This window comes from Octopus sinensis, linkage group LG21 (assembly GCF_006345805.1).
Source record: "Octopus sinensis linkage group LG21, ASM634580v1, whole genome shotgun sequence".
NCBI classification, from domain to species: Eukaryota; Metazoa; Mollusca; class Cephalopoda; order Octopoda; family Octopodidae; genus Octopus; species Octopus sinensis.
Window position 1 is genome coordinate 4,473,505 of NC_043017.1, and position 15,365 is coordinate 4,488,869.

The 15,365-nt window shown below is 36.9% G+C and overlaps 1 protein-coding gene across 1 annotated transcript; it reads left to right on the plus strand.

Annotated features, from left to right (window-relative positions):
• Positions 1 to 10,752: 10,752 nt before the first annotated feature.
• On the plus strand, positions 10,753 to 14,410 carry LOC115222935 (zinc finger protein 492-like). Its single transcript, XM_029793336.2, has 2 exons — positions 10,753 to 11,036; positions 12,583 to 14,410. The coding sequence occupies exon 2, from the start codon at positions 12,881 to 12,883 to the stop codon at positions 13,652 to 13,654; it is 774 nt and encodes a 257-aa protein (XP_029649196.1). The 5' UTR covers positions 10,753 to 11,036; positions 12,583 to 12,880; the 3' UTR covers positions 13,655 to 14,410.
• Positions 14,411 to 15,365: the final 955 nt, after the last annotated feature.

Genomic DNA, 15,365 nt, shown 5'->3' on the forward strand with positions numbered 1-15,365 from the left:
TACAAAAGAAAAAAAGGAAAACATGTGTTAGTCCCTAAATCAGTCCATGGCTGCTGATTCTGTTCCCCCCTAAATCTGCAGTCAACCATGTCCTGCTGTATCACACCTGGTCACTCAGTGAACACTACCACCCCCTTTGTCCCACCGCAGCCACCCTTTAAACAGCTTCTCTGTCCCCATCTCTGTCGTTTCACTATCCTCCCCCCCAAACTACCTGGTGGTATTGCCCCCTCCAACTCCTTCCCTACCCCCACCATGCCATTTACCAAACTAATTAAAAAAATTTTATTTTATTATCAAGAATTGGTTCAAACAGTATTTCTTGGTTGGTAGAATGGCAGGAGAAGAAAGCAATCGAAAAGAAATCTTTTAAAATTTTTATTTGCTTCTTTATATTTTCTGGGTTTTATTATTTTTTTTTGGCTGGGGGTGGGGAGGGGGATTTTTAATTTTCTTTGTTTTTTGCTCATATTTTTACCTTTCTGTCTTGTTACAAATATTATTTTGTTGGTGCAACAGCTGGTAAAACCAATTCAACGGAGCCAAAAATGCCAAAATTTGTTATTTAGTTAGTTCTGCCCTTTCTTTGAATTGTTGATTCAAAAATCTTTGCTTCCAGTTGCTGACAAAATAAAGTAACAGTCAGGTACTTGGAAAGCAGGTGTAAGTGCTTCTCCCACACCTTTGATCATTGGTCTACTCAGTCAGGTCTCCGAGTGAAAGAGCATCATCATCTCAACATTTTGAGATAATGAGTGAGCATCTACCTGGTCACTTGACCTGCTAAAAATAGCAGCCAAACAATGCTTGACCCAAATTGCACTGCCTCCAATGGAAGAAAGAATGGACACAGTGGATAATGCTTGACCTGCAAAAATATAATAACCAAACCATTCTTAACTCAAATCTTATTGTCTCCAAAGGAAGCAGGACACATTGGATAATGCAGTCTTGGATTTGCAATCCAGTCCAGGAAAACAGGATTGGATGGTTATGGTCGGAACGTCCAGTTGGTCGCAAGTCTGCTGGCTGAGTCAATCAGTACTGACCTTGAGCCCTACACAATAATTGTCTCTACATTTAATACTGGTACAAAGTAAATGTGTTTCTACCAATCTCTATTGACAGCCAGAGAAGTGCTATAGGGGCTGGAATTATAGGGCTGACTACACTCTCTCTCCTAAAATTGTTGGCATTGGCACGTAAAAAGCACCATTTGATCGTGGCCATCTGCCAGCCTCGTCCGGCACCTGTGCCGGTGGCACGAGCACCCACTACACTCTCGGAGTGGTTGGCGTTAGGAAGAGCATCCAGCTGTAGAAACACTACCAGATCAGACTGGGCCTGGTGCAGCCTTCTGGCTTCCCAGATCCCCGGTCGAAATGTCCAACCCATGCTAGCATGGAGAACGGACGTTAAACGATGATGATGATGATGTTCCTATCTCAGATACCAGAATCGTTGCATGCCAGGCAAAATACTTAGTGGCATTTTGTCTGTCTGTAGGTTCTGAGTTCAAATTCCACTGAGGTTGACTTTGCCTTTCATCCTTTCAGGATCGATAAAATATGTACCAGTTGGTTACTGGGGTCGATGTAATTGACATAGCCCTTGCTCTGAAATTGCTTGTCCTTGTGCCAAAATTTGAAACCGTTATTATTATTTGCTTGATGAAGCACTGCTAAGCTTTTCATCTGTCTTTATGTTCTGAATTCAAATTCTGCCAAGGTCGATTTTGCTTTCATCATTTCAGGCTCAATAAATTAAGTATCAGGGAAACACCAGGATTGATGTAATGGACTAGTCCCCTTCCCCCAAAGTTGAGGCCTTGTGCCTTTAGTAGAAAGGATTATTATTATTATTAAAACCACTGCCAACTCCCTTCTGTTCCCCCTCCCCTTTTAAAATTCTTTTTTCTTTTCACTCACTTTCATATTTTATTTTGGTTTGCTTCACAAAAATCTAGAAAACCATAGAAAACTTGAATTAGGAACAAGAAGAGAATAGGGAATATTAGTAAAAGAAAATTCCATTGAGATTTCTAAATTGGGAAAGGATTCTAGAGAAACTTTGAGCATTTCTTGTTGGAAAACCTGTTAAGAAGAAAATCTCAGGTCCCATCCTTTAAGTCATCTAAATTAAAACCGCCCATCAAACTTCCATATAAATTTATGTTTCAAACACTAATTAGATAATGACAAAGTTTTTTTTTTTACTAAATTTGTTATTTTTTCCAAAAATAATTGAAACGCTGGTGATGTATATCAGCTGGAACATGGGTAGCAAAAGAGTTAAAAGTTGATAAAAACTGCTGATACATATGAAGAGAAAGATTATTTTAATACCAGGAGCATTCATTGATCTAATATAGTATACAAATAGTTATAAGATGGAGAAAATACGCAAAAAGTGAAAATTCAGACCATATTTATTTATGGTTCTTTACATTGTAAGCTTGACTCCTGACAAAGTCAGCTTTGCTTTTCATCCTAATAGGTTGATAAAATAGTGTACTAGTCAAGTACTACCACCTCCTCTCAAAACTGCTGTGCCTAAATTAGAAACTATTATTATTTTCGTTTTTATTTTAGTTTTTCTTGTTTGTGTCGTTATTTTTGGGTCGCTAGTGGCAAAAGTGATGCAGTGTTTGGACAAAAAATGCATTTAGTTTCATCACTTCATAATCTGAGTTCAAATCTTACCAAAGTCGACGACTTTAACTTTTGTCCTTCTGGGGGTATTAATAAAATATAATAAGTAGTAATCAAGTATTTGGTGGCCATTTAAGGTGGGGGTGTCAATCTCACAGACTAAATCTTCCTTCCTTGCTTCCCACCAAAACGTTTATCTGGCCAACTGCCTATGTAAAAAAACATTATTATTATTATCATTATTATTATTATTATTATTATTTTGAATATTCTTTCTGACCAATTATTTTTATCAGCTGTTGCCAGCCAAAATGGAAACCTTTTGTTTCCCACATCAGTTTCCATGGAGATAGCATCAGCTACTCCAACCACACCACACCACAAGCACCACAAACAACAATAACAACAACAACAACAAAACTTCTTGAGGGAACCTCTGTGAGGTCACTTGTCCTGCTAGAAATAGCAACTGAATTTGTCAAAATCAATACCCTACAAAATTTTCAAAAAAAAAAAAAAGACATAAAGGTGAAAAAAGACACAATGGAGAATATAGTTGTGAATATACAAAAAAAAGACAGGATAGTCACAACTGGATTGTCTTTGGGCATATATCTGCTGAACCAGGGCTAACCAGCAGTTAAACATCTCTACCACCACCACCACCACCAACAACAACAACAACAACAACCGCAACAACAGCACTCGACTGAACACTAATAATCTATGCAGTCCCTCCTAATTTCCTCCCAAGATCTGTCACACACACATTTGCGCATGTGCGCACACACACATGTACACACACACACACACACACACACAGTGGATCTGGAACTTGTATCTTGTTGTATAAAGTGATCTGTTCTCCGTTAGGGATTAAATTGCAGCTGTTTTCTTCTTCTCATTCACGTTTCTTTCTTTAATCATCCTGGACGATGTATTTCATTTTTACAGGTAAAGGTAGAGAGAGAGAGAGAGAGAGAGAAAGAGAGAAAGAGCGAGAGAGAGAGTAGAAACATCATGGATGGATGAGAGAGAGAGAGAGTAGAAACATCATGGATGGATGAGAGAGAGGGAGAGAGAGAAAGAGTAGAAACATCATAGATGGATGAGAGAGAGAGAGAGTAGAAACATCATGGATGGATGAGAGAGAGAGAGAAGAGAGAGAGAGAGAGAGTAGAAACATCATGGATGGATGAGAGAGAGGGAGAGAGAGAAAGAGTAGAAACATCATGATGGATGAGAGAGAGAGAGAGAGAGAGAAACATCATGGATGGATGAGAGAGAGAGAGAAAGAGAGAGAGAGAGAGGAGAGAGAGAGAGTAGAACATCATGGATGGATGAGAGAGAGAGAGTAGAAACATCATGATGGATGAGAGAGAGAGAGAAACATCATGGATGGATGAGAGAGAGAGAGAGAGAGAGGAGAGAGAGAGAGTAGAAACATCATGATGGATGAGAGAGAGAGAGAAACATCATGGATGGATGAGAGAGAGAGAGAAAGAGCGAGAGAGAGAGAGAGAGTAGAAACATCATGGATGGATGAGAGAGAGAGAGAGAAAGAGCGAGAGAGAGAGAGAGTAGAAACATCATGGATGGATGAGAGAGAGAGAGAGAGAGAGAGAGAGAGAGAGTAGAAACATCATGGATGGATGAGAGAGAGAGAGAAAGAGCGAGAGAGAGAGAGTAGAAACATCATGGATGGATGAGAGAGAGGAGAGAGAGAGTAGAAACATCATGGATGGATGAGAGAGAGAGAGAGTTTCCTCTTTGGTCGTCTTGAGTATGGAGGAACTTGCAGTGTCTGATGGATTTAGCTTTTTCTCTCTCTCTGTCACACTCTGCCGCTCTCTATTTCTCTCTCTCTGCATCATACCAGCTTCATATCAAGATGGCAGATAACTACAAGATGTTGTTGAGATGTTCATTGATTGTATGCAGATTTGAACCCGTGTTTTATTTTTTAGAGAGAGGGACACAAATTGGGAGGGGGATATAAAGGGCAAGAGAGGAATGGAGACTATGTGAAGCGGGAGGTAGGGCTGGATTGGCCCTGGAGAAATGCAGTCAATATATTTTGGAATTGTACAAGAATTGACTGAAAAGTTCATAGGCTGACCAAGATACTCTCATGGAATGTGACCAAACGAAGTTTATTTTTCAACATAGTCCCCCTTGTGATCCACACACTTCTTCCATTGGTGTTGCAGTGCTTGGATCCCATTTGCGAGGAAGCTTTCATCCTGTAGGACAACAGCAGAAATGATATCATCACTGCAATACTGGTTCACAACCAAGTGGTTTTCTTTATGCCGGGAAAACAGTTGATAGTCAGATGGGGCCAAATGGAGAGGGTGGTCAACCTGTTCAAAGCTTCAATCACAAAGACATTGAAATGAAGAACTTAGGAGCTTTTGTCAATTTTCCTGGTTATTTGGTCTTGATAGCCTTTCATATCTGCCTCAGCAATTTGGCATAGTACTCTCTATTGATGGTGTGGCACTTTTGAAGATTGTCAATAAACATAATGCCTTTTGCATCCCCCAAAAAACTGAGGCCATCACCTTCCCTGCAGATGAAACAAACTTAGTTTTCTTTGGAGGAAGTGAGAAGACTTGTTTCCACTGCATGGATTGTCTTTTTGCCTTTGGTTCAATGTGATGAAACTAACACTCATCCTGGGTTAGGAAACGTTCAAGGAAGCCAGCTGGATCTGCCTCAAACAATATCAGATTTTTCTGTGATGTGATCAACCTGCTGCACTTTTGATCAGGTGTCAGAAGACATGGCACCCGCCAAGCAGAAACCTTCATCATACAGACTTCATTGTGCAGAATATTCTCAACTCTCTCATGGGATATGCTAATGACATTGGCTATTTGATTTCTAATTAATCTCCTGTCATCCATCACCATATAGTGAACACAATTTTTTCCTCAGTGGTGGAAGCCTCAGGATGTTCAGACCTTGGGTCATCTTCAAAATGCTCTCTTCCCCTCCTAAATTCAGCTTCCCACTTTTGCACTGTTGATAAAGCTGGAGCATCATCCCCTAATGTATCAATCATGTCAGCATCAATATCCTAGGGGGCTGAGCCCTTTTTCTGCAGGTACTTGATAACTCCATGATGCCAAATTTTGTCTATTTTCAAGAGAAGTTGCTATTAGTTACTTTCGAATTCTTCTTTGAACAGTCAGATGTCAGTTTCCTTGGAACAAACCGGTACACTAATAAGAAGAGCTGAAATTAATACATGCAAAGTTTCACAGCAGATCTAGCCTACTTCATTTGTCAGCCTATGATCTTGTCATCCCACCCTCCTATGTCCCTTGCAATCCCGATGAAAATGGATTGGTTAAGTCATCGGAATGACAACAGAATTCCAAAAGTCCTAATTCAAAGCCAGCTCCATGATGGAAGGAGAAGCATAGGAAGACCATGGCTTAGACAAGGTGAAAGCTAACCTGAGAGTGACAAAGATTCCGCCGGAAACATTTGAAAAAACTGCATTGAACTGCAAGTCACAGCATATCTCCAGAGGTCTCGGTCTTTCGTCGTAGCCTCTGTGAGGCCCAACGTACGAAGGTCATGCTTGACCACCTCGTCCTATGTCTTCCTGGGTCTACCTCTACCTCGGATTCCTTCAACAGTTTGGGAGTGGCACTTCTTCACACATCATAAATAATATATAAATATATGCACATATACATACATATATGTGCATACCTACATATATATGTATATATACATGCATATATGGGTACAGGACATAAAAAAACTGTTGAACACAATAAGAAACGAAAACATAGAAACAAACTTTTATTCTAACAACGAAAAAATATCAAACAGAGAAACGAGACATAAAGAATATTCCCCTTCTTCAGTTGTCCCTGTTTCAACTACACATTTCGAAAGCACATATATTATTTCCAACTTCCTGTGTATTTTTTTTATTAATATATAAATAGATAGAAGTATTTCTAAGTTTCCTTGTTGCAATGAGCCGATGGTCAGTGATAGTCCTGAAGTTTCCAGTGTTGCAAGTTTGTATCGAAGATGTTCTGCATTTTGCTAGAATGCAAAAGTTTATGTTTGGTTATAAAAAAACGGTGTTCAGCATATTTCTTTAAAAGGAGTCGGTTGCCATTACAAGAACCCATCCCACAGGGCCAATAACATGAAGCTATGTTGCTCTGCCTTATTTCAAAGCCTCTGGCATTGAAGCTGCCAAGCAAACATAGCATAACTGAAGCTGAACTGGCTGAAATCTGCTACATATCTATGTATTTATATAAAGCTGAAGTTGTATGGCAGGTTTGGTAGCCTTCAACTAACACTATCTCCTCCGAGACCCTGCGGCACAAGTTGACCAAAATTGAGAGTATGATAGAAGAAGGCTTGCTCTTCCTTCCGTAGAAGAAAAAAATTCAAATCGGACCATGTTAACACCAAAAATTATTTACATCAAAAAGGTGCTTTTTTTCTATGAAAAATCCCTATTTTTTTACTGTGGTGTCGCCATTTTTCGGTGTATTTCAACCAGAAAAATGTTCACTTAAAGAGAATAACAATCTACATAATGCAAAATTTTTACTTTTCACAAATCTGCACAGCTGGTGGCCCTGATCTTCCACTACTTCTCTGCAAAAGCAGATTAATACAACACATAAATAAAATGAGCCCCATTTTTATGGATAGCATTTTCTCACCTCATGAGAAAGAGGTCAGAAAAGGCTCCCCAAATATAACCTACTTCCACTCAATTCTGATTGGTTTACCATGGTCAGTGGAGATGCCACACATACATATATATATATACACATACACACACACACCCACACATATATATACAAACGCACACATACATATATACACAGGAAAAACGGACAGTATCGGAAACATAAACATAGCACAGGTGTTATTTTATATATACACAAGAGGCCTTTCGATAATAGGACAGAATTAGGACAAGATAAGAGATGAAAGTTGTCAATATTTAAGGCCTTTTTGCCTATACTGCAGCTTTAAGATATGATAAGGGAACTATATCCAAAAGAACTCAGGATAAGGATAAAAAGATGGGATAAAATGTATTAAAGACAGAAGGAAAGAAAACACAGAATGGAAAGGGAAAGATTTAAATCGAGGGTCTGAAGCAGTGGCCCAGCAACAAAATTTGCTAAGGGGGTGCAAACCCAGGTCCTAATTATTTTATGAAAGATGTGGATTTTATTATACCAGCATTAAAACAAATGCTGGTATAATAATAATTTTTATTATTATGAGGGTTGGCTGAAATGTTCATAATCTGAGCTAGACACTTTCAATGGAATGTGACCAAATGAAGTTCATTTTCTAACATAGTTCCTCTTACTGTCCACACACTTCCATAAGTAGTTGCAGTGCTTAGGTCGCACTGGTGAAGAAGCTTTTCTGTTGATCAAAATGGTCATCAACAACAGATAAGATGTTCTCATCATAGTGATACTGGTGCTCAGCTGAGTGTTTTTCTATGTTGGGAAACAGATGATAACCAGAAGGAACCAAATCACTAACATAGGGAGGATGATCAACCAGTTCAAAGCCAGTCACACACAGCAGCCATTGAAACCAAGGACTTGTGTGCTGAAGCATTGTCCTAATGAAACAAGACCTCATTCATCAGATTTTTGGGTGTTTGGTCTTAATAGCCTTTCATAACTGCCTTAGGAAGTTGGCATTAAAATCCTCCATTGATGGTGTGATCATTTTGAAGATAGCCAATAAACAATATTTTTTGCATTAATGCATAGTATATGTAATAATGTGAAGTATATTTTGCATATTAAAATGTTTAATTTTGGAAATGTATCAAGCAGAGCTAACATAAGCAGTAAAAATACAAATTGCAAGTATTTCAAAATGTGAGACACTACATGACAAAATCTAACAAAAAAAAAGGGAAGAAAATAGTGGTGCTTGTGTTCCAAAGGTACATTGAGAAGGCTCAGGAAAAGGATAGAGAAGTGGGGTAGAGGGAAGGAAGTTAGAAGGAATGAAAAGTGAAAAGATAAACTGAGGATCTGAAATGAGTACTAGGCAGGAGATTGGCCCCTGTGCCAGTGGCACGTAAAAAAAGCACCCACTACGCTCTCAGAGTGGTTGGCCTTAGGAAGGGCATCCATCTGTAGAAACACTGCCAGATCAGACTGGAGCCTGGTGCAGCCTCCTGGCTTCCCAGGCCCCAGTCGAACCGTTCAACCTATTCTATAATGGAAAACGAACATTAAACGATGATGTCTTACCTATGCACTGGTCAAGAAGAAAAACGATGAGTGATAAAAAATTGGATTGTCTTTTGGTACCAAAAAGTGAAGAAAGAGAGTAGAGAAGGTTAGGGAAGAGCAAGTAGGAAGAAAGAGAGAGTGCGGAGAAATAAGAGAATAAAGATAGACAGTAGGTAGTTGACAGAGATGGTCCAAGGAAGAAATGGAAGGCAGTAAAGAGAGAAAAGAAGCAGAGAGGAAGTCTCATCCTCGGAACTTTCCAGGAAGTCTCGTCCCCTGGAACTTTCCAGGGGGTCTCTCATCCTCGGAAATATCACATCCTCGGAATTTTCGCCATTCGAACTTTCCAGGAAGACTTATCCTAGGAACTTTCCATGAAGTGTCACATTCTCACTCACCGAGTCTTTTTCATTCTTGGTCCTTGTAATCCATTCTTCAAGAAGGAGAAAATTTTTTAGGCAAAATCTTTGGGGTAGAAATCCATGCTGTGAGTCGGATATATCTTCGTACCATATACAGATAATTGTATAATGCTTTGATTGGGAATGACCTGAACATTGTGAATAAAGACAAAGTCGAGTATATTATTTTCCCCTAATTGGACAAGTAATGATTTGTTGTATGGGAAAGACTTTTGTTGTATCAAAGAAAGCATTTGTATCCCTCCACTTCAGTTGCTTAGTTCCAGGCTGGATATAATCCTTGGACCAGCTAAGATTAGTAAAATTAAAAACCCCTGTTAAAAGCATATTAGCCCGTGTGATGGCCTCAGCTAGGGTTAGACTTATGAGCGAAAAAATGCACCTCTGAAGTGATCTTCATGGTCAACCACATCAGGATGACGGTAGGTAATGCTTTTAATATAATTTCCTTTTTATATAGATCAGTCTGAAATTATCGAATACGTTTCTTCGCAAATTAGGTAATTTTGGGGCTAGTCTGCAATCATTTATAGTTAAATGTTTCCTTTCAAAATCTTTTTTTTTTTATTAAACTGGACTAGCATTTCGAATGAGCAATAAATATCAAAGCATTTAACAATGAGCATTAAATGTCAAAGATAAAAATAAATCATTTTGTTCCCTTTTTAAAATTTTGGACCTAAGAACCTAAATGAGAAAACCCGATATGACTGAAAGAATTTTAAAAGGGCTTTTATTTTTAGGCTGAGGTCAAATAGTCGAATCCATTCAACCATGTCATCAGTCTTTTACAAAGAACTTGAGAGAGGTGACAGATAGAGAGAGGACAAGAACCTTCACACATTTTCAGCATTGCAAGATTTCGGAGTTATTTTTGTCAGAATAGTGCTGTCTTCAAGAATCCAAGTAATGCTATGAAGAGTAGCTGCAGATGCTGGTCATGTTGTTGTTCTTGTTGTTTGCTGCTACTGTTGTTGTTGTTACGTACTTTTTATTTTGACGCTACTTTGCTTCAGAAGTTGGTTAGTCATCAATTCCCTTGGGAATTTTAAGACCAGCTTCATCACTTTTATTTATTTACTTTTGTTCTTTGTTTTTGCTTTGAAACGAAATCTAGCTTCAAGCATCTTATACAGATAAATTTTGAGACACTATTTTCCGAAACTGGTAAAATTATGTAGGGGGTCCTTGGGTGGTGTGCGTATTCTTTACCTCCGCCGCAGATACTTGGTACTTTTCTAAGTACAAAGCTTAGAAAAAAAAAGTACTGCAATCGACTTGTTCGACTAAACTCTTCAGGGCTGTGCTCCAGCATGGCATCAGTCTAATGAGTGAAACAAGTAAAAGATAAAAGATTTTCATGAAACAGAAACCCAAAGAGAAGCTTAAAGATTAAAAAAAAAGATAGAGTTACTTCCCTTGACAGAAATTGACAAATGTCCATTTTCATTGTTTGAATGGCATCTGGTGCAAGCACCTTGTCAGCTCCAATTAACATCGACATCGAATTAAGTGCAGATGATTGGTAATTAATTGCGTAAAGACATAGCTACTGCATTCGTTATTATGTTGAAGTGAAAGATGTAAGTCAATATGTGTTGTAAAATCTACAAGTTTCCTTGAAACTGACGTCGTCTACTCCAGACTTCAATTCTGACCTACTTAGACATATTGTGACTTTTTCCTCGTTAATTTCTGTAAGTATTATCATTTAATATAAACACCTGCACTCTATTCGTGTCATTTGACATTGCAACTATTTGTTTTCGTTTGCTCAATGAGACGAAGCAAAGAAAGCAAAGAAGAATTTTTGGCAAAACTAATAAATCCGACTTCCTTATTTTCATTGTTTCGTTTTCCCGTCGACGACAGAATTCGATTTTCCACGATTTTTCTTAAATTTTAATATCGACGACAAAAGAGATATTATGCTTCGGTTTTGTATTTGGTTTGCAAGACTGAATGTGAATTCGTATATTGAAACGAATTTTGCTGAATCTGGGGAGAGTTATTATTACTCCAATAATAATAACAACACACACGCTGGTTCAATTGCACTTCTTTATTATTAGTCAGTTAAATATCTATCCATCAAACTAATCGATCATTTCTTTAACTTGTTGGTTTGCATTTCATATCATTTTAATACCTTAGTCTTCAATTATCTTCTAACACATAAACTCTAAATTTCAGTCGAACATAGGTAAATAATTCTAAAACTTTCGCTACTTGCCCTCATAAGATATTAAACATTTATCTATTTCGATATTCTTAATGCATTGTGTCCCAAACTACAGTTCTTGTTAAGCATATGGTTCTTTTTTTTTTTATTTAAACATTTCTAAATGCGAACTGCAAGTACTTTAAAGATGGGTTTAAAATGTACATAGGAAGAAAAACGATTTAAAACGAAACTAATTACACACACACACACACATGCAAAAAAGTAAAAGATCGAGTCATCACAACTTTTATTATTCTACAATAGAATGGTTTTGCTCGAATACTAATTTTTGTCTGGAGAATTTTCCGAAAGAGTGTTGAACAGCGAAATCTATAGAGTGGTGTCGCTTATTGGATGCATCTTACTCGAGATATTTGGTTTTGATAAATTTGCTGAAAGATCTTTTTCGATATGTCAGCCTTTCATGTTTATGTTTACAAACTAAAAGTAGGACCTTTATATCGTAAAGCAATCAGGGGAAGACTTCCTTTCGTACCCACCCCGATAAAAAATTTTTTCAAATATTAGACATGGGTGAAAATTGATTTCTTACCACGTCTTATAATAATAATAATGATGAGAAAGTCATAGAAATTAAGAATTTCTATTAAAAAACTTAATTTCTGTATTATGTCTATTCATGTCCCAAGGGTTAAGCAAATTTCATAGAGTTGGGGAATTTAGGCCCTAACGTTAGACAAACTGGGACATGAATATACATAATACAGATAAAATAAGTACCAGTTGAGCACTGGAGTCAATGTAATCGGTTTACCTCCTCCCCGGAAATTGCTGGTCTTGTGCCAAAATTTGAAACCAGTATTACATTATCAGGTGGAGTAACTGTAATTTGAAAATATGTATTCTGTCCACTCAGTTGTATGATATAATATTTAGAACAACTTTGAATGTAAAATTTAATTATCCATGTAAAGGTTTATATCTATACTTTATCAGTGTTTGGATCTCTTATTTTTGTATATACTTCATATTTTATATGGTTTCTCTTTTTTTTTCAGATCTATCATCATTTTTCATCTTTTAAAGAAAAAAAATATTACGTAGAACAGATATAACTCTGTGTTTATAAAGATATGAAGGAATTACTGTGAGATTAGCAGCAAAATTTATGTTTCACTGTTTGGAATGTGTATAAGATGAATCTGTATTCTAATTCAACTTACATAAATTTACAAAGGAGTTGTTGATAGAAGTCACAGTTGATCGAACTATAGCAGAAGAAATTGTTAAAATAAAGTATAAAAACACAAGAAAAATATCCATATATCTCAAGTGAGAGAAGAAAAATTATGGAAAATGAATTATGTGAATACAAGTTTAACTGCAACAGAGAGTCCAAAAGGAATAGTTTTTTCTAATGAGATGCCAAAAGAAATCAGGAAAAAAGTCCACAAATGTGATGTCTGCAAGAAATCCTTCTCTCAAAAATGTAACCTCACTATTCACAAACGCATTCATACAGGGGAGAAACCATACCATTGTCACATTTGTGGTAAATCATTTTCTCGAAATCATCACTTAACTACACACATACGCATTCACACTGGAGAGAAACCATATCACTGTGATATCTGTGATAAATCTTTCTCTGCCCCGTATAATTTAACTATTCATAAACGCATTCATACAGGAGAAACTCCTTACCATTGTGATATCTGTGGTAAATCATTCTCTGGAAGCAGTGACTTGACTAAACACAGACATATTCATACAGAAGTGAAACCATACAACTGTGATATCTGTGGTAAATCATTCTGCCAAAAAATCCTTTTAACTACTCACAAACGCATTCATACTGGAGAAAAACCATTTCACTGCGATATCTGCGATAAATCATTTTCTCATGGAAATTCCTTAACTACTCACAGATATATTCATACAGGAGAGAAACAATACCACTGTGATATATGTGGTAAATCATTCTCTCAAAATTACCACTTAACTACTCACATCCGTGTTCATACAGGAGAGAAACCATATCACTGTGATATCTGTGATAATTCATTCTCACAAAGTGGCCACTTAACTAGGCACATGTATATTCATACAAGAGAAAATCCAGTCAAATGACATCTGTTGTGTACCTGCTTGTAGTTTGTTGTACTGTTCTTAGTTACCTTCCTGTTTTTGGTTCTGTCCACACTTAATTTTAGCCTATCACTTTAACCATATCTCTTTTTGTGGTTGTTTGAGTGATGTGCTTACCTTACAGACCAACTTTTTGACCCCTTTCCTTCACCAGCTCCCTACCTTGATTTCTCACCTATTTATATCATCCCTCTTGCTTGGCTATTCATCTGCCTACCAAATTAATCCTTCAGGTTCAATTATTTTCTCTTTTCCTTGCTCTTACATGAAGGGCCAAAGCCATGAAACTTGCTTCACTCCTCACAACAACCAAACCTTACCTATTTTCTTGCAGATTTTTGTTGGCCCAGGTCATCAACATTTTTCTTGGATTCTGGATTTTACTCTATTCAAATATTGTTTTCTGATAATATAAGACCCTCAGAATGCAATGTCATAAAAGTGTTAAAGATTGGTTCTTTAATGAAGTAACGAAGTTCCAATGCTTCACATCATGAAACATCTGAAAATGTGTTTTCAGTTATGACAGAACAGATTTCTTTCATAAATGTAAATTAAAAATTTTATTGGTCCAGTTATTTGAATGCCAAGCAATATTTGTGTGCGACATTTACTAAAAACATGAGAAAACAGAAACTGGGTTTCTCTCATTGTGTGAATGTTGCCATTGGGAATCTTTGAAATTTTTTTCATATTTCTTTTGAATGTGAAAGTATGTAACTTCAATGTTGATTGGAGGAAAAAACCTCAGTAAACTTTCATTACAAAACAAAATGTAAGAATATTTTGAATTAAATTCTAATCAATTGTAAATATATTAAATGATAAAAAAAAATTGAAACTCTTATTATAGTGTTGCTGAACTCATTACTGAATTATCAAGAAGTGACATTTTCTGTAAAATTGTCAAAAATTAATTATGTGTATGGTTAAATGATGAAGCGTCATTAATTTCAAGGGCATCTGTGCTTGTAAAATTTTTCTAAAATATAATTGTTCGTCAACAATGTTCCTTGATTGAGTAGAAAATATTTCTGTTACAATAAAGAATATTTAAAGAAAAGAAAAATATGACATCGTAACAGGATTAAAAATTTGATCAAGTTCTGATAGAGCTGGGTTAAAAATATAGAATTCAGAACAATATTAATTAAAAAGTTTCCAGACATTATAATTTGGAATTGAGTTGTCATTGTTTCTCCAGACGATAAATGAAATTGTTAAGATAGCTGTCTATCTATCATTGTCATTTCAACAAACTCTTTTCCATGCTTACATGGATCAGATCAAATTTGTGGAAGAAGTCTTTTTATGCTTGGATACTCTCCCTGTCACCAACCCTCACCTGCTTCTTAGCAAGGTCATATTTCCTCACTGGTGGTGTTTTCAAGAAGATTGTAAGTGAAACAACACACCTTGTATGACGGTGATGCTTGTTTACAACTAGCACACAATGCCAAGACAAAAAGTCATGGACTCCTGCACATACACATGAAGGTATGTATATATATGCCTGGTTCCTTTCGGTTTTCATATACCAAATCCACTTGCAAGGTTTTGGTCAGAACTAAGACTATAGTAGAAGACACTTGCCCAAAGTACCACACAGAGGGATTGAAACCATAACCAGGAAATTGCAAAGTAAACTTCGTAATCACACAGCCATACCTGTGTGTGTGTTTGTCTCCTTGGA